Source organism: Cheilinus undulatus, linkage group 20 (genome assembly GCF_018320785.1).
Source record: "Cheilinus undulatus linkage group 20, ASM1832078v1, whole genome shotgun sequence".
Lineage (NCBI taxonomy): Eukaryota > Metazoa > Chordata > Actinopteri > Labriformes > Labridae > Cheilinus > Cheilinus undulatus.
The window spans coordinates 12997154-13017554 of NC_054884.1; the positions used below are offsets into that span (position 1 = coordinate 12997154).

General features: G+C 38.6%; 1 protein-coding gene across 1 annotated transcript; it reads left to right on the forward strand.

Annotated features, from left to right (window-relative positions):
- Window positions 1-223: 223 nt before the first annotated feature.
- Window positions 224-18513, forward strand: LOC121528352 (cAMP-dependent protein kinase type I-alpha regulatory subunit). The gene is made up of 11 exons (XM_041815779.1): window positions 224-349; window positions 6748-6963; window positions 11473-11643; window positions 11755-11846; window positions 11935-11996; window positions 12097-12143; window positions 12232-12390; window positions 12539-12599; window positions 12781-12902; window positions 14980-15061; window positions 16022-18513. Exons 2-11 carry the CDS (start codon window positions 6790-6792, stop codon window positions 16192-16194), a joined length of 1143 nt encoding a protein of 380 aa, XP_041671713.1. The 5' UTR covers window positions 224-349; window positions 6748-6789; the 3' UTR covers window positions 16195-18513.
- The last annotated feature ends 1888 nt before the right edge of the window (window positions 18514-20401 follow it).

A 20401-nucleotide genomic window follows, 5' to 3' on the forward strand; every position in this document is an offset into this window, starting at 1 on the left:
AAATGACTGCAGTGTACCAGTGAGTGCATTTCGAAAGTCAAAGTAAGATTCGTATTTTAAGGCAAATTTTTAATCAGTAATCTTTTCTTCATTTCTGAACTATGTCCTTGACGTCACGGCTTCCGTGCGCCTCCTTTAAGGTTGCCAAGGGTTACGGGCTCACATGTCAGAACGGGGAGAATTGACGTCAGTGACGGCCGTTGATTGGTTCTCAGCCGTATCCGGTGGGGCAGCGGTCCAGGGCTCGGGAAAAAAATCGAAGCGAGGAGGATCTGGTAACGGTTCGCTTTGAGAAATATCCCCCATCCCGAGTCGCTTACGAAGGGCTCGGCAGGAATTTTCATTTTTTGTGAGTATTTTCGCTTGTCTTCCGTACACGGTTAGGATGACCTCTGGATAGGTGAAATTTGTTTCCTCCGTCTCTCGTTTGTTTATGATAGAACTCAAGATGGCGTCATTGGAGGAGAGCTTTGCCTTTGCAAGGCGCTAGCAAGCTATGCATCAAACTAGACATTTTAAGAACATAACTTAGGCCTGCTGTAACCAAGGGAAAGTCTTAAAACAGATGTCAAACAGTTATATCACACGTTTATTTGTTGTTAGAATACAGTGCAGTTAGCGTTTTAGTGTGTTGCCTGGCTGCAGCCGTCAGCCTCCTCCTGAAGCCTTCCTGACCTAGACGGTGTTACAGACAGGGCATTAGCTTTACACTGGCTAAAGGCGACACCATTTACACAATTTGTTGCCCATTAGACTCATAATTCCATAGCCCCAAGGAAAGTCCGCTAATGCTTGTTCAGCAAGGTCATTTGTACATCAAAGTGTTTAGTTTAAGTAAATCAACAGCCCGTTTATCAATATACAGAGAAGACGGTGCTGCAGCCTTGACTAAATTAGAGAATTGCATACTTTCACTCCTTGAGACTTTCTAAATAAATTTAAAAAATACAAATAATAAAAGTCTGCAGTATCCCGTTTAAGGTTGTCACGGTATTCCATATTTCGATACTTTTATAATATATATAATTTCACGATTTTAATCGTCACATTCTCTGTTATATTGATAATGTTGGTATAGACAAAAACCAAAGCTTTAAAGAACACATATTTCATGTGGCAGGATCTTATAAGAGGAATAAATCAATCGAGATTTACATGTAGATTCCCCACCATGGTCTGAATTGTACAAAGCGGTTCAAGTGCCATCCACATTTGTTCAATTTAAACCTGTGCAGGAGTTTTTCAGCAATCTTTTGGAATTTAAAACCCATAAATTAATATTGGTTGTCAGTGTTTCCCACAGAATAATACTCTACCTAGGTGAAAGATAGGGCTGGGTGATATGGAAAAAATAAAATATCATGATTTTTATCGGCAGATCACAATCTCGATTTTATTGAAAATTTTCATTCGATTAATAAGCAAATTTCTAAGGTAACGCCTGAAAACTAACAGACTTATTCCCCATATAATTTTTTTGACTCACAAATACTGTATTTACAAGTCATTTTTTTCCTCTGCAACAACCTGTTGGTCAACACATTAAATGTTTTGAAATTTGCTATTTGATAGTTGACACCATCAGGTATCAGGTCTTTTATTTTCCTGCATTCTGAACATTTCATGGAACCAATTTCTGCCTTTTCTTCGCCACTTTAAAACCATGATGTGTGTGTCCTCTTTTTTGGTTTTGAATGTTTATCAGGCACACTTTAACATAGTAATTTTTTAAAGTATGTGGACTGTAAACATAATTCCTACAGCTATAGCTTTGCATAAGTAGCCTGATCCAGTGCATTTTTATATTGCAGTTACTTCAGCCTTTTTTATCGACTGCCAAAATAAGCAAATATAAAAAATAACCCAGATTATGATGAGAACATAATCTTGATTTTTATTAATGAAAAGGTTGGGAAATGCTAATGCAGTGACGTGTCACACTTGTCCCTGGCTGCTGCCCACAATAAAAGAGAACGGAGGGAGATCATGAAGCATGCAAGTAGGCTACATAAATGCATGGATTTCAATGATTATGCTATTTAAAACATTTTAAATAATTATCAATGTCTCGACCTCACAGACATTGCCGCCTCCCTCCGTAAAAAGATGCTGATATTTTAAAATTTCACCTGTGATTTCGTTATGCTGACAGGTAAACCACAAGTAGAGAGCTGGAAAAGCTTGCAAATAACTTGAGAAAACAATAATAGAAATAACAGTATCTGCTATACTTTTTTCCACTGACCGCGGCGTGGATCATCTTTCTTCCCTCAGCAGATGGTTTCGGATTCTGTATTCAGAGCTCATCAAAAAAGTTTACGAACTTTGTGTAGATTGTGCAATTAAGCGTTTTTTTGCACATTGATGGTTTAGAAAATCATGACAGCTCCATACAAGTCAGTTAGAAACCTTTTTAAGAACTGTCGTAAGTTTCAGTTTCATTTGCAGTCGTGAATCACCGCTGCATAGGAATGCAGACGGGGAGGGGTTAGAAGTAAAAGAGCCGATTCTACGATATAACAGCTTCAGCATAGGCAATGCATTCTATTTCTTCACAATCTGAGATCGTCCTATCGTACACCCCGAGTGTAAGGGTTGGCCTAGGGGGTTATCCAAATCCACCTCGTTTAACTTTTGTGTGCTTCTGCACATTTGACAGTGAGTCTAAGAAAACGGTGCAACATTGGCACCAAAACAACAGCATTATTAAATGCTTAATTCTATATCTTGAGACGCCATTCATCAAACGTGCGTTTACTGGAGGGATGCACTAGCGGAAACCTCTCATGGATGGTGTTTATCTATGGGTTTTTAAAAAGAGAAGAAAGAATGCTCAACAAATATACTGGGGTGGTTTTAAATATACCCGGATGGCCCTATAAGCGTGGGAAACACTGGCTGTTCATTTTCCCTGTGTTTTCTTATTGACAGACAAGTAGAGTTTTGTGTTGCCTTGACATATTTCGACTGCTGAGTTCCTACAGTCTTCCTCTGAAAAGTCACGTGAGGTTGCTGCAGGGAGGGAAATTGGCACCCGCCACCAGCCAAGTACTTTTGAGCAGGGTCGGGTGAATAAGCTTAACCTACCAGTAGGGGTACACCGATTGCAATTTTCTGGCAGATCACCAATCTTTAAAAAGCCTGACCTGCTGATTCTGATTTTGGCTGATACCAATTTTTTTTAATAACTGACAGCATACACCTTCAATGTTCCAGTCTTATTTTATTGAAAAACATTGAACAATACCCGTGAAACAATACAAACTTGTTGTTTTAACTGCACATGAGGTAGTTCTCTCAGATATAAATGAAAAGTTTAGAGTATTGCTGTCCAAACTACTAAATTATATCAGTTCCTTTTTTCACATTTTAGCAGGTAGAGGTAGATAAGATTGGTGGATAAGATCGGTTTCATATGTAAATATCAGCCGATCGCCGATCCCCCAAAATTAAGGAAATCGGCGATCAATCGGCTGATCGATCGGTGCACCCCTACCAACCAGCCACAGGGGCATGTAAATAAATGTAGCCTAAACCAACAGAGTGATTTTGTTATGGTAAATGGCATGAATTAAACTCCTTTTCTGGTTGTTCCAACTGACTTTATGAGCAAGGTCGAGCAGACGTACTGCTCTCAAAAGTCTACAGGCGGCTGTGCCCTGGGTTAGTTTAACTCTGTATCATATGAGCGTCATTCTCCACCGCAACTAATATATATCTGCCAAAGGTGTGTTTGCTTGTCGCAACTCCAAGGTAGTTAAAGAAAGCCTGTATTTTGGTGTGAGACTGCAGAAATCTCGCAGAAAATTTTGAAATTCTTCTGAGTCTGGCACTCATAATGCAGGAAAGTGCCTATGAATTTACAGTGCCTCCCACAGGAAGCACAGCAAACATTTGCATGATAGAATTCAGGATAGGTTCGTAAAAAAAAAAAAATAAATAAATGAGCACTAGTTTGGATCATTTATTAAATAGCCTTTAACTTGAGTACTCTAAGCTTATATTGTACCTAATTAAATAGCCCTAATTGTTAAAATAGAGTAGCTGGTGCAAATGTTTGTGGCTGGTAGATTTTTGAATCCACCGTGGGTTGCTTTGACATGTCTTATCAGCTGATCTTATGCAGGTTTGATTTTCCTGTCTTGATCAACAGAGCGACCAAAGTGCTATGGGCCTGTTTTCGAAAAGGAAAAGTTTAAATCAGGAAATGAGAAAACCACAATCGTCCTGTCCACCAAGACAGGACGACCAAACGTGCTTTAGATCAGCTGATAAGACATGTCACAGTAACATCACGTGACTCTTCTATGGAAGCCTTCAGGAACTCAGCAGTCGAAACATGTCAAGGTAACACAGAACTCTACTCATCTGTCAATAAGAAAACACAAGAAACAAAATGTTGGTTTGTGAAGATGATATGAAATGATTTGGATTACTGGCTTTTTATTTTTGATGTTGCGAATTGAAACAGTATTGGAAGACTTTTCACTGGTATCATCAATCTATCATAGTCTGCCTTGTTTGGGGTCATTGGGAACCAATAGTTCAGTGTTTATAATCCAGTTTTGTGAAAAAATTTAATTTATACCCCCTTGGTTGATGATATATGTCTTAGTAATGGTGTAAGATTTTAATTAACACTCTGGCAACATATTTGTACTCTTCTGACACTGCCTTGCCCCTCTGTCTTGCAGTTTTGGGTTTTAAAAGTGGTTAATGCTCCAAGTTAGTCAGGATGTTAATAATGCTCAGCTCAAGATATGATATGTATTCATAGTTGTACTCACAATATGATTTCATCACAGTTTTTGCACAGGAATGAGATTGAAGTTAATTTATGAATCAGTATCATTCTTCTATTTCAGTTTTATGAAAACAGAAATAGAGCGATAGATCTATGTAATACTTTTTAACTTTAGGGTAAATGGTTATTACCTAATACATCGTTTTTCTTTGAAAATACTAGATCAAATAGATATATATAGTGACCTATGTGGGATAGCAAATAGTTTTGAGACTGTTTACAGTACACCTGTTTAACTTCTCATAAATGCAAATATCTAATCAGCCAATCACATGGCAGCAACCTGTGTATTCAGCCATGTAGACGTGGTCAGGGTGATCTGTTGAAGTCTAAACAGAGCATCAGAATGGGGGAAAATGCCATTTAAGTGACTCTGAATCTGCCAAGGTTGTTTGTTTTCTGGCAGGCGATCATGTTGTTAATGCCAAATTCTGACCCTACCATTCAAATGTTGCAGCAGAAATCAAGACTCATTAGACCAGCGAATGTTTGTCCACTCTTCTACTGTCCAGTTGTGGTGAGCCTGTTTGAATAGAAGCGTCTTTTTCCTGTTCCTGGCTGATAGGAGTAGCATATGGTGTGGTACTCTACAGCTGTTGCCCATCTGCTTCAAGGTTCAACATTTTTTTGAAAATGTGCTGTTCTATATTGAATGGCTATTCAAATATTGTTGCCTTTCTATCAGCTTGAACCAGCCTGGTAGCAACAAGGCATTTTGGCTCAGACAACTGCAGGTCATTGGATATTTTCTCGTTTTTGGGGCCATTCTCTGTGAAACCAAGAGATGGTTGTAGATCAGCAGTTTGTGAAATACTCAGACTAGCCTGTCTGGTACCAAAAACCATGACGGTTCCGAGTCATTTAAAAAATTATTTCCCTTGCCTATTCTTATGCTGGGTTAGATCTTCAACAGATCGTCTTGAGCATGTCTGAATGCCTGAATGCACTGATTGCTGCCATGAATGGGATTAGCTGATCTGACATTTGCATTATGAGCACTTGAACAGGCATACCTAAAAAAGAAACCAGTGAATGTATTTATTAAATATTTGTTTCATTCAATCCCAAACCGTTTTTAGCGCTTTGGCACATTTTGATACGATCCAGTTTCACGTATCAAAATCAAAATCTTGATAGCCTTAGATTGTAGTTGGTAGCATAAAGGAGGTTATAGCATCATCTTTGATAAAAGAGCCAATAATCTCCCCTTCCCCTTGTCAGATTAGAAATTATCTCAGTCTTGTTAATCTGATGCACATGCATGAAGCACATGCAGAGACAGGAAGATGCTTGTTCCACAGGAATCATTCAGTTACTTATCTAAACCACACATTCTGGTGACATCAGGGCTTTGCAGGCCTTTCAAGTTTGAGCCTACACAGTGAGATCAAGCGATCTGAAGCTTATATCACATGATCTGTGATCTGTCAGGCTATTTAGCGCTGCAGTATTGTGAGCTGAAATGTTGAGAATTTCAATCCCTTTTTATGGTTCGCTCTTCTTCACAGTGGTTTGATTCACATGACTTTCTTTTAACATTCATATAATATTAGGCCTTGTGTATAAAACTGATTTCCTGATAGAAGGCTTCATTGAGACTGGTGAAAAACTGAAGTTGTTTTGAGTAAATAAACCTTGCACAGTCAGTGGGCCTGGCCTAGTTTTCTGTCTGTGGTCAGATATGTGTGATCGCGTCATATGACCAGCTTTTGCTGCTGACACTGAGGAGCACTCAGGCTCCTTAGTGCCAAAACAACACCCCATCTCTCAGTGGCTTCTCACTCTGACTCTATTTTTCTCACATTCTCATGTCTTCTGTCTGTCCACTTCTCATCACGATACACACACAGCCCCTGCTCTGTTTTGCTCCACTAAATCCATGTTGTATTCTGATGATCTGAATTAATTCCCCCATTTCCCTCGGTTCTGTCCCCTCTCTTCAGTACAAAGGTCCGAGGTCACAGAGCAGGGTCGCCGTTGTCGTCATGGCATCTGGAAGTACGAGCAGCGAGGAGGAGCGGAGCCTGAGGGAGTGTGAGCAGTACGTGCAGAAACACAACATTCAACAGCTGCTGAAGGACTGTATTGTCCAGCTGTGCACCTCCAGGCCAGACAGGCCCATGGCCTTCCTCAGGGAGTACTTTGAGAGGCTGGAGAAGGTTTGTGCGTGTGTTTGTGTCCACATGTTTTTGTGTGTAAGCATCTTGGTTTTCCTATTTGGTCAGTGAACAGACGTCATATCACCTCACAGTAAAAGATTACCATTACTCTCATATTACACCCGTCTCCTTTCTCATAAACAAGTTGTTCTTTGCCCTCACTGCCTGTATTTATCATAGTTAAGCCAGACTATACAGTATTTCCTTTGATTTTAACAACACATGCAGGTTATTTTTATTTCTTTAATTATGCTAATTATCTTTCTTTTTAAACAAACCTGCTTTAATGACAGTTTAATCCTGCACATTTATGTTTCGCCTTTTTTTGGTCTACATAAAAAATAATATCATAGGGTAATGCGTACTGTTGAGTAACCCACAAATAAAGAAATAACCCCAAAACAACATTCTGTGAATAAATAAGTTAAAGCATTAAATAAATTATGAAATGGGATGCAGATGGGCTCATGGTTAGGTTGCACCTCATCTGCACTGGTGGCCCAGGTTCAAGTCCGGCCTGTGGCTCCTGTCCGGCACGTCTTTCCCCTGCTCTCTCATCCCTGTTTCCCACTTTCCTCCTCATTTAATAAAAGCAATAAATGTCCCAAAATATATATGTAAAATATTTAATTACAGATTTTAAGGTTAAATAAACCAATTGATTATTAAATTAAATAAAAACGCTACAATTGATGTAAAAAGCACTTTGAAATCATCACTACAAATAGGGGTGGGCATTAAATAGTAAATTAGATTAAATTGCAATACGGTCTGCTGCAATTTTCAAATCGCAGACAGTGCAATGTTTCCTTAGCCTGAAATGTGTCGTAATACCAGTTTAATACACTTTTTTGCTGCACAGATGTTATGCTCTACACATTATGGAAACATTGAGGAGTCTTTTTTTTTTAAAGCATTGTTTGCAAAAATCTTACTTTTCCAGTTCATGTATATGATTTTCTTAATCAAAATAAAAAATGGTCATCCCCTTCTGTAAAGCAATTGATACCAAATTTGCTATATGCGCAGTTCGATTTATTATTATTTTTTTTTCTTTTTTCAAATCTTTCATCCCGAGTTTAATTTTTCTAATATTATGCTGGTTATAATATAGAATGATTTTTTGCATGAGATTGTTGAACAGTACATAAGATGAGGAAACTAAAAATAATTGCATATTAAATCTCAATTGTAATATTGAGGGAAAAAAATCATAGTTAGATTATCTTCACAAATTGTTCAGCCCTAATTACAAAACAGGTTTTTTTTTTTTTTTTTAACTATTTTAAAGTTCTCAGGTAGGTTCTGGTATATCCAGCTGCCATGATTTACCACATGAACTTGTCATTTAATGGTACAGTTTGTAGATTTTTCACACTGAAATGCTTATATCTACCAAAAATTACTACTCTTTCATTATATATTTTTAGTGTAGTACTAAAAATATATAAAACACCAGATAAATTGTTTCATATATCTGTTGAATGGGATATATTTCACATTCATCTGGGAAACCTCCCATACAAAGTGCTTGGGAGGGGCTTTGTATGTATGGACTGTCTGTCACATTCATTACGGGCCAATCAGAGTGACAGGCAGGTCTTGTCATAGTTGATTATCAATGGAACTTGTTGGTGGATAAAACTTAAGCCATGGCCAGTTGGGAGAAGTGTAAAAACATTTTCTCTGCAAAGAAAGCTTTCAGTGTGACTCTTTGCTTTTGTTTTTATATAGAAACAGGCCCAGTTCTGATAAAACTGCCGCCATGCTATAGTTTTATATAGGCTTGCTACACCAAAACTTTAACAGTCTTCTCCTCAGCCTCCATCATTTTTTCATCAGAAAAAGGTGCACAAAAAGCTGCACGAACCATGAAAAAAAACCCAGACATATACAGTGCTTAACAAATTTATTAGACGACCACCCAAAGTAAGGTTTATGCCACAGCAGCCCTAAATTAACAGCATTGGTAATTACTAAAATCAGTTTTTATGTTTCTGCAATGGTTAATACACCAATATGTAGAAGCTCTTTAACCAAAATGATATTTTTAATGCTAAAATATAATTAGTGTTATCCATGAATTTTCAAATTTACTGATTTACAAAAAACTGAAAAAACAGTGAAGCACATTATTTTTCTTGACTAATATGTCAACTTATAGTTATTTAATTGCATTCCTGAACAGAAAAATGAGTTTTAGTGGTTGAATGTTATGCTTGATTAATTTCTGACCTCTCAGAGAAGCCCAGTGAGCCGGCTCAAATTTGGGTATAAAAAAGGGGAATTCAGTTTGAAATTCCTCATTCCTGTTCAAAATGGTAAAATGTTGAGAGCTCACTGAAAATGAAAGAGTCCGCATTAAAGCACTTCATGAGGCTGGATGGTCTCTGAGAAAAATAGGGAAAGACAAAGTGTTCTCACAGTGTGGTCAAGTATGCTTTGGAGTCAATTGCTGAGACTGGTACTTACAAAATGCACCAAGGAAGAGGCAGGAAACAAAAGTTCACTGAAGCAGGTGTCAGACACCTCAAGATTTGAAGTACTAGAGACAGAAGGAAGACCACTGCTGATCTTCAGGCAGAGATGAATGCTTCTAGATCAGAGTCTGACAAAGTCTCCAGAATGACCATAAGCAGACAACTGACGGAACAAGGCTTAAAGGGAAGAATAGCTGCCAAGAAGCCATTATTGAGGCCTGTAAACATCCAGAAACGCCTCCGATTTGCCAGAGAGAACAAACACTGGACTGTTGATGACTGGAAGAAGGTACTCTGGATGGACGAGTCCAAGTTTGAACTCTTGGGTCAGCATCGTCGTGTTTATGTCTGCAGAAAAGTTGGAGAACGTTTTGATGCCAGATGCATTGCACCAACAGTAAAACATGGTGGAGATTCCATTATGGTATGGGGTTCCATTTGTGGATACGGTGTGGGCAAATTAGTTAAAATCAACAGTATCATGAACAAGAACGTCTACCACATCATCTTAGTGAATCATGGGATCCCTTCTGGACTGAATCTGATTGGTCGTGGGTTCAAATACCAACAAGACAGTGAACCCAAGCATACTTCAAAGCTGTGCAGAGACTATTTGACCAAGAAAAAGGAATCTGGAGTACTGGAACTGATGGACTGGCCAAGTCAAAGTCTGGATTTGAATCCAATTGAACAAATTTGGGATTTAGTAGATTCAAAGATTGATGGCACAAAAGTTTCATCTAAAGCAAGTCTGTGGGAACAGCTAGAAACTATTTGAAATTCAATCACAAAAGAGACTGTGGAAAAGTACATAAAAACAATGCCAGCAAGAATGCAAGCTGTTATCAAGGCCAAAGGAGGCCATACAAAATATGAAGTTTTTTGGTTATTATGTGTGAAAAAGGACTATTTAGTTGTTTCAGTTTGTTATTTGCCAAATAAATAACTATAATATTTTTAGTTTTAAACAAGTTTTTGAAAGATTTCTAAAATATATATGTTTTCTCATTTTTATGACGGGTGGTCTAATAAATTTGTTAAGCACTGTATATCACTCTAAATTACAAAGGCGCCAATTCACACAGGATTAGTTTTACCTGTGGACCCATTTGTGTGCTGAAATACAGTAGGTTGTTTGCCCTGGAATTTTTATTCCACAAATTATGGATATGATCGATATTGCAGGAATGAAAAGTAAGGTGTCCTGCTGGATTATTACAAATTACCAGAGCTCCCTAGGTAATAATATTCCTACATGAATAGGGCTATAGATGAATTTCACACAGGGGGGTATGCTGTTCAAAGTGGCCTTCCCGATTTACATTGTGAGAGAACCCAGAATGCTTTGAGAAGCTCACAGAATCAACCAGGAAGGACACTTTTAAATGCATCTCTCTCTCAAAATATGAAATTAATCCATTAAATGAAGACAGTGTTATTGCTTTAGTAAACACATCTTATGGAATTCACTTTTGCTGAAAAGACTCTTAAATTCAAAACAACAGGTTAGCAGCAGGTGGGCAGAGCTGAACATTGCATCTCCTCTTATCATCTTTAGCTACTCTACTGCAGATTTAATGCATAGTTTGCTTTAAACTGGTCTGCATAGTTCCCCTGGTACACTCATTCGTGGACCAGTCGTATATACTTTAGTTTCATTTTTATTCTGTTTTATTGATTGTTATTCTTTTCCTACTTGTTATTTCTGTCATTCTATTGTTACAACACTTAAATTGTCCACTGGTAATCTATAAAGGATTATTTTAGTTATGATTCAGCTTTAGCACAACAATTGGAAACTGATTTATTAAAACAATTTATTTTACTAAATTATAGAAATGACAGTTGGGATTCTAAAATACCTTTATTTTATTTGATCACTTAATTTAAGTTTTAACTCTAAACCTTTAACAACTGGCTCTTCATTGCATGTCTTGCTTCATTGTAGTGCTACAGAATAAACATAAATAAACTGCTGTAAACCTTTGTGGCTATCAGTATGCTGACTTCTTCCCTCCCTCCCTCCCAGGAGGAGGCCAAGCAGATCCAGAACCAGCAGAAGGCCAGCAGTTCCCGCTCAGACTCCCGTGATGAAGAGGTGTCTCCTCCCATGAACCCTGTGGTGAAGGGCCGTCGGCGGAGAGGAGCGTTCAGTGCAGAGGTGTACACAGAAGAGGACGCAGCCTCTTATGTCAGAAAGGTAGACACGCGCAGAGTACTATCTTCCCCCTACATTCAGATCTAATCACTGCTATAAAAACTTTGAAGTAAGCAAGCAGAGCTAATGTATAGCTTCTGTTTCTTTTCTCAGGTCATTCCAAAAGACTACAAGACGATGGCAGCCTTGGCCAAAGCCATTGAAAAGAATGTTCTCTTCTCACACCTGGATGATAACGAAAGGAGGTAACTCTCCTAAACAGTATAGTTTTTAAAGACTTTTATCAATAAAGTTTTTATATTCTGCTAAATTTAATATTCTCATCTTTTTCAGTGACATATTTGATGCAATGTTTCCAGTCACCTATATCGCAGGAGAAACGGTTATTCTGCAGGGTAAGATGACACATTTATTGAATTACAGTGTCAAAAAGATTTAGGTTCAGTGTTTAAGTTACTTTTTTTGGATGCTAACACTCGTATTTTTTTCATCCAGGTGACGAAGGCGACAACTTTTATGTTATCGACCAAGGGGAGATGGATGTGAGTATCTGACTGTGAGATCGCAGTAAACCTTTTCAGGCAATTTACAGAAATATCTTAAGTTTAACACCTTTGTTTCCTCTTCAAGGTGTACGTGAATAATGAATGGGTTACCAGCATCGGGGAGGGTGGCAGCTTTGGAGAGCTGGCCCTGATATACGGCACCCCAAGGGCAGCCACAGTCAGAGCCAAGACCAACGTGAAGCTATGGGGCATCGACAGAGACAGCTACAGGAGAATACTCATGGTGAGGAGGCTTTTCTGAGTGGGTCTATGCTGAAGAAAAAAGACTGTTATTATTAAGTGATTTGTTTGACATTATTATTATTTAACAACAAGTCTGTCGCCTTTAGTTGTAGCTCATTAACACTGATACAATCTTCTCTGTCTTTTAGGGAAGCACTTTGAGAAAGAGGAAGATGTACGAGGAATTCCTTAGGAAAGTGTCCATTCTAGGTGAGTTTATTTCAAATCGGTCTCATCGCAAAAATGGAAAAGAGAACCTGGGTTTAAAAATAACCTGAAAGTATTTATAAAAATAACTCGCCTCAAAATAAAGCTGATCAGAGGTCCAGCTTTTTTAAATGAGCTGTCATTTGATCTGAATCCTCTCCTCTCGTTCTGCCTGTATTCTCAGAGTCTCTTGATAAATGGGAGCGTCTGACAGTCGCTGACGCCTTGGAGCCGGTTCAGTTTGAGGATGGACAGAAGATTGTTGTTCAGGGAGAACCTGGAGATGAATTCTTTATCATCTTGGAGGTAAACTTTCTCTGACATATTAGCATGCATTCATACATGCTGGATTAGCAGCTAGACCAGAGTTTAATCTTGGAGCTTGAGAGTGTCACATAAACTCTGACGGGTCCTCTATTGATACAGATTGTGTTATTTTATCACTTTAGAAATTAGTGGATCCCCTATTGACTCACAGCAGTAAGTCAAAAGGGGAAATCATCAGCTGAGTGGAGCTTTTGATTGTAACCGTTGCACATGTACGCCCTCTGGTGTTGATATGGAAATATTCTCTCAATCTAAAATATAATTTCCTCTAGAACTGAAAACCTTAACCCTTGGACCCCCAAGCCAGCCTTTGCTTTTTTTGGCCCACCTGAATCTATGTAGAACCTCAACCCTTTTAAGCACAATGAAGCTATAGATATCTGTTTTTTAGGACAACCTGTACTATCAGAATAAGTGAACTGCAAGGATGTCAGATGAATGCTTCAAAAGTTATATGGAAAGAAAGACCAAATAAAAGAACAATTTATGAACTGAATCTCATAGAACTTTATACAAATCACACCCAGATCAACAATGGCCACCACTTCTCACATCTGCATTCATACAGGCCTTTTCTGTCTGGAGAAAACTTTCTAACAGAGACACAACAGAAAGTATCACTTTCACTTATCTCCATTAAATCAATTCTCATTGTGGTATCCCAGTGCATAAAATGTGAAAGAATTTTAGGAAAGCAAACATCCTCTTGTCATTATTTGGGCCATAGAGGACTGTTTTTTTTTTTGTTTTTTTTTACACCTTTCAAACTAGTAGGTGACTGTCTTGCTGGCCCTGATTGGTCACTATCACCAGGGAAACAATAGAAGAAGAAATTAGAGTATTGTGATAGGTGTAGATACATCTCAGCAGTGATCAGAAGTAATGGGAGGAACCAGAGCTAAATTTTAGGTGTTGTTGAAAAGGGTCTGAATACTTATGTCAGTGGGATATTTCCATTTTTTTCTTTGAAGTAAATTTGCAAAAGAAGTCAATTCTGTTTTCGCTTTGTCATTGTGGGGCACAGCACTTCTAATCCAGGTTCTGAATGAAATAAATGATGATTCTGAAACTAAGGGTTAATAACCTCATGAATATAAAGAAAGCATCAACACAGAGTAATGTAAAAGATAGCCCAAAATTTAAAAATGCAACAAACTTCCACAGACAAAACATGCTACTCTGAGCCACAAAAGCTCACAGAGTCCATGGAGAGATCTGCTCATGAGCCGGTAGCAACAGTCATTTTATCAACACGCTGCCCTTTCCTTATCCACGTTTTCTACTCTGGAAACTTTTTTTAGCTGTCATGGTGGCTTTTACTCTGGCCTTACAAATGCCATCACTCAAAGTAGCCAAGTCCTTCCACAGAATTTAATGGGAGAATATATACAGTAACCAGGTTGGTTATAAGGCTAATAAGGCTAATCTTCTCTGCTCTGGTTTCATCACAAACCCTGTATGCTCACCGGTTTCACTAATGTTAGCTATCCTTTTTCTTTGTCTTATATCCCTTGAGAGTTTCAGTAGCTATTGTGAAGTTTTTGTTGCTGTTGTAATCTGGCTGGCTGGTTCTCTCAGTTCTTCTTAACAAGGATATTCAGTCAGACAGACCCAGTAAGTTATGTAACTCATGTAAGACTACATCAGTAGAAATATTGTACAGCATGTGTGAGTAATGAAACATAAGTTGAATAATTATGGCCAAATTAAGCCCACAAGTACTCATGCCCATCCCTAGATAGTATGATCAGTTTTCAAGGATGATGGGTCCTGAAAGCATAAAATTGCTGGATTGGTCTGTAATCATGCTTAACTCATGTCGTCTGACCTACACTTATAAAAGCCTGGTAATGCTCTGACTTGTGATGAAAATCAAGTGCCTTTCGCCGTCCTAAACACTGCTTAAATCATGGGGATTTAATGATTCAGTGCAGGATTTTTCATTGTTTACATATCCAAGAATTCAGGTGATATTCCAAAGATTTGTGGATGTTTAAGTCAGTTTATTTGAAGTGTCACAGAGTATTTGAATCACATGCATTTCTGTGTTTTTCAGGGTTCTGCAGCTGTGTTGCAGCGTCGCTCAGAGAACGAGGAGTTTGTGGAGGTGGGGAGGTTAGGACCATCTGATTACTTTGGTAAGGACTCAGCATTAATAGCTGAATTTTAAAATTGTTTTATTGGTCATTCATTCTTACTTATGTTGAGTTTTTTTGTATTCATCAGTTTCCTTTTTGTTAAAGATAATATTTAACATCAACTACCAAAATCCCCTGACATTCTTAAAAAATATATACACTATATGGAAAAGAGAAGACTGCTTCTTTCCCTGTTACACTTAAATTTTTCTTTAATGAAATAAACAGCTCAGAGCCGAAAGTAGAAGCTGCCTGAGAGACTGGATTGCATCAAATTCAGTTTCCAGCTGTAGTATTTTTCTTTTTTTTTTTCTTTCTTTGTTTCCCTTTCTCCTTCTCTTCTGCTTTAGATAATTTCTTTTCTTTTACCGGTATTGGCCACACCTGTTAAATTTAGAATTTAGGTGTTTCAATCAGGCCTGTTGCAGCAGGTGTAGGACCTAGCCATCCAGTCTCCATTTGCAAACATTTGTGATACACAATGGGTTGTTATGAAGAGCTCAGTGACTTCCAGCGTGGTATTGTGATGGATTCAACCTTTGCAAAAAAGACAGTTCATGAAATTTCATCCCTGTTGGATACTCCTCAGTCAACTGTATGTGATATTATTAAAAAGTGGAAGTGTTTAGGAACAACAGCAACTCAGCCACAAAGCATAAGACTATGTAAAGTCACAGAGCGTGGTCAATGACTGCTAAGACGCATGGTGTGTAAAAGTTGCCAACACTCTGCTGATTTCATAGCTGAAGCATAGCTGTGCTTGCTGCACACACTTCTTTAAAGGTATAAACTTTATCAGTCTCCATGGTGTGTGTGGCCCAAAAAATATCTGCATCATCCATCGACATCTTTGCAGTAAGAACATTATCAATCTCACATCTCACCTAATCCAAAAAGGCTAGTCTGGTTCTATTCTTTTATGACGTTTCTAACTGTTTTTGTCTCTGTGTGTGTTCTTAGGTGAGATCGCCCTGCTGATGAACCGCCCCCGTGCCGCCACCGTGGTCGCCCGCGGCCCCCTGAAATGTGTCAAGCTTGACAGACCTCGCTTCGAGCGCGTCCTCGGCCCCTGTTCAGACATCCTCAAACGCAACATCCAACAGTACAACAGCTTCGTCTCGCTGTCTGTCTGAAGGATGGAGAGCGAGACGACACTCTCTCCTCCACCTTCCCTCGCCCTCCACTTATCCCCCTCCTTTTAGACCCAGGGTCCACCAATGCAATTTGCTTTTTCCGTCACTTTCTTCTTTCTGTTTGCTTTTTTCTCTTTTTTTTTCATTTTCCACACGGAAATAGTTTTGTTGTTACCACCTGTAACACTGAGGTGACGTTCAGCCATTCACCAGCGCTTGTACCAGCTGCTGTACACTACCTTGTAGGCACAGTTACATCAAGTTACCTATGTTAGATATGTGTATCTACTGGTTATGCTTTCTTTTTTTAGACGTAAACAGAGCAGGATTGTTAGGAGAGTTGGAGGACATTAGGGTCTCTGACTGATGAGACAGGACAATCAACCTTTACGTGGCGCTTTTGGGGAATTTGTTACAGATTTGTGTTGTAGGTTTGAGCGAAGAGAAGACTGCTTCTTCCCTTGGTATTCTTTTATTTTTCTTTGATGAGATAAACAGCTCAGAGCCGAAAGTAGAAGCTGCCTGAGAGACTGGATTGCATCAAATTCAGTTTTCAGCTGTACTCTTTTTCTTTTTTTGTTTTGTTCTTTATTGTTTCCCTTTCTCCTTCTCTTCTGCTTAGATTAATTCTTTTTTCTTTTACCGGTATGATGACAAATCCGTTTTGCTTCTTTCCAGAGATCTCTAGGACTTTTATTTAACTGTGCAGCTACCAGGCTAGTGCCAAATGTTGATAACCGATGCATAGCCGTGGAAAATGCAGCGCGTGCTCTCTCCCCATTCTATCTAAGGCTCCAAACAGAAAATAGTTATCACCTTTATTGTCCTCATAATTGGTAGAAAAACCATACAAGAACTGCCTTGACTACTCGGAGGAAAAATATTTAAAATGAAGTTTAAAAAAAAGAGTATTAAGTGTATTTCAGTATTCAGTTTTTTAGTATAAACCAAATAACTTGGTCACTCTTCTGCTATGGTTTGTAATCGGAAATGTTATGATAGTGTAGTTAAAATGATCATAGTTCTATTATTATCGGCTTAATGATGAGCTTATGGTTTGGAGTGATGGTGATCTTAAAAATATGTTTAACTGTCTTTTGTAAACACTTATTTTTCCATAAATTCTATTTTAGGTGTCCAGTGCCACAAAGTAAAAAAAGCTTCTTCTTGTCAACATGACAAACCAGTATGTAATTGTATTGTGTAAAAAACATCATGGGTTTTTAAAGTAGATCAAATGGGGGTGAATTAATCGCAGGTTTAATGAAGTGGTGATTGTTTTATGGAATTCAGGACATCAGAAGTATTTATGTGTGAAAGCATCACAAGCGAGCAGATATTTATTTAAAACTTAGCCTCATTGCTTATCGCTCGTTTGAAAAGGCGGCTGTCTTTTCATCAGAGTAGCTTGTGATCCGTTCTCTATGCTTACTTGGCATGATGTTTTAGGCATCCAGTGATCCGGTATGAATGGAAGCGTGTATTTAAAAAAAGAGTGCCCTGCAGCTGTAGGGACTTTGTCAAATATTTGGTTTGTTACTTCCTAGCTTAACTGCTTCACGACTATTTAGATGGCATAGAAAGTTACGTCTGTCTTGTTTTGTTTTTCTTTCTTTTATAAAAGATCTTTACCAAATCACACATTGATGACTTCTGGATTTAAGGTTTAACTCTTCATTCCTGCCTCACTAGCTGTTACCAGAAGCTGTCATGCGTCTGTTTCTGTCTCAACCTGAGCACTTTTGTGAGCTTAGACTTGAGATGCGTGTTTGTGCGTTTGAGAGGATTTGATTTTTGTGCCGATTGCAGGGTAGTCAGGTTAGTAAGAGGAGAATTTGTGAATGGAAATGAGTGTATTTTATTTCTTTCATCTTCATCTGCTCCCTCCTTAACTGTGAGGATATTCTATTTGGTTTGGTTACACGTGGATTTGTGACCAAACATCCCATTTATCCTGATCATAGGAAATGTCAGTTTTATGGCGAGGGTTTGGCTCAGCCTTTGCCCACATATAGTTTTCATGTAAATAGCAGCATCATCAGTTTTAGTCCTGAATTGTTTTTAACCACACTGCAATTGTCCCGGTTTGCCTTAGCTTACCTAACCTGGGCTTACAGTAGTCGTCTGTCACTCCTGCTAGCCCGACCTTCAGTGAGTTTGTTCGGTCCGCAGCTTGGAGAGCTGCAGGCCATCAGAGGACCATTCTTTTTCTATTCTACCCTGTATTCAGTTTGACCTCCTGTATGTGCGAAGATGTTTATCCTTTTGGTATAGATTGTTCCAGATGGCAGTTTAAGCAATAAAAAAGTAAAAATATTACAGCTTTGTCTCCAGTTTTGTTCCTTATTTACAGACTTACAAACAAGTTTGTGCTTCAGATTATGCCATCGCTTTTTTTTCTGAGAATGATCTTTTAAAGTGACAGTAACAACATGTTGTAGCAGCATGTGACACGAGTAAGGATCAGCAACAAAATCAGCTTGATTACAAAGATACCTGTTACAGTGTCTGAACAGTCAGCAAGTATCGCAGTGTTATGCCCTCCATCCCCACAGGGATGTGTGATATCATCAGCATAACATCATTAAAATAATAATTGTAATAATAATGATAATAATAACTAGAGCCCTGTTTGGGACTCTTAATCGCCGGATTTCGGACCATTACTCCTGCAACGCGTGCCATTTATGCCTGCCCACACCCGCACTAGGTGTGCCAAATCCTGGCCACCCCCTACATGGATTCTGACAATCCATGTTAATATTTAGAATAACAGACAGTGTGGTAAATTAAAGGCTGTATTAATGTGTTCACTTAAGCACCACCCTGATTAAGTTTCCTCTCTGAATAAAGGAAACCCTAAGAATACAACCACATTCCGGTCAAACGTAATGGTGCCACACATGGATTAAAAAAAGAACCGGTGAGTTTCAGACTGATTTAACTCCTGGTTATGGCTTAGGAAAAAAATGTCAAAGTAATATTTACCAATCTTATTTACACAACATTTATTTCAAAGTCATACTGAGGTGCAGTTGTTTCCTGATCTTTTGAAAGTTTGTGCATCATAAAAAACTGCAGTGCACTTCCATCAGCTCTCGCAGACAGTAGGCTAATCTTTATTTATGCTGTGCTATAACCGTCATCATTAGATGCTTATTGCAAAAAGGACACCCATGGAAATGGGTGTTTTTGTTTTTGTTTTTTCTTTAACCCAAATAACGGCAGAATGGCTCAGCATCTCTGTGTGCCAGTGCTTGCATGCAGTGATAGACCAACAGCAAAATAAGGGGAGCGGTGAAGCTTTTAGTGTGGACAGGGTGTTTGAGAGCCGTTGGGCCTGGATTGAAAATGCCCTGTCCCCTTTAGTCTTCAGCCGGACCCCTGGAACAGATAAGAGACCCTCAGGTACATGCTGGCTCATACTGGATAAGAGGTCTAAAATTTAGGAGGGAGCCAAGGCATTGAGAGTTTTATAAGTTATCAGTAGAATCAGTACTAAAACATGCTGGGAGCAAGTGTTAAGAGGATAAAATAGGAGTGATATGCTTAGACCTTTAGTTTGGGTTAAAAGCCTGTCTGAGTTTTGAACCAAGTGCAGACGGTCAATAACTTTTTGGCTCAGGCGGGTAAAAAGGCTGTTAAAATAATCTATGATATAAAAGCATGCCAAAGTGTCTTTGTATCCCAAAATTTAATGTTTCTCAGATGATTAAAAAACAGGATTGCACCAGTTTGGTGGTATGCTTTACAAGGGTTAAATTGCTATCAAACCACACACCTAGATTTCATGCAACAGGCTTAATATAAATAAAAGGAAACTAGCGAATGGCAGAACTTTCTCTGTGATGTGCTGGGACCCAGTGACAAGACTCAGTACTGTGGTGTTTGCTGAAAGCAGACTTTAATGTTTTGAATATGTGGTTACTGTCCGGTGCAGCAAGAAGTTGCTTAGACACATTTTTTTTTTTTTGCCACGGATATGACAAACTTCACTGATATTTACAGCATGTAAGTCAGCTAAACACATCTGCAGTAGGGGATGTCCATGTCAAAGAAACTATTTCAAAGTCCAAAAAGTTGGAAGATTCCATAAGATGGACCGGGATGTAAATCTGCGTTTGTTAGCTTGATGCTAACATATTGTGGAAAATACCATTAACAGGCTAACAGATAATGTAACAATCTGTTTAACATGCCAGGCCTT

What these genes read in the sequence shown, in the direction of transcription:
- LOC121528352 (XM_041815779.1), top strand. Translation starts at nt 6,790, where the DNA reads ATGGCATCTGGAAGTACGAGCAGCGAGGAGGAGCGGAGCCTGAGGGAG. An exon ending in TCGACCAAGGGGAGATGGAT is followed by an intron (nt 12,144 to 12,231) that starts GTGAGTATCTGA and finishes TTCCTCTTCAAG; the next exon opens with GTGTACGTGAATAATGAATG. An exon ending in AATTCTTTATCATCTTGGAG is followed by an intron (nt 12,903 to 14,979) that starts GTAAACTTTCTC and finishes TGTGTTTTTCAG; the next exon opens with GGTTCTGCAGCTGTGTTGCA.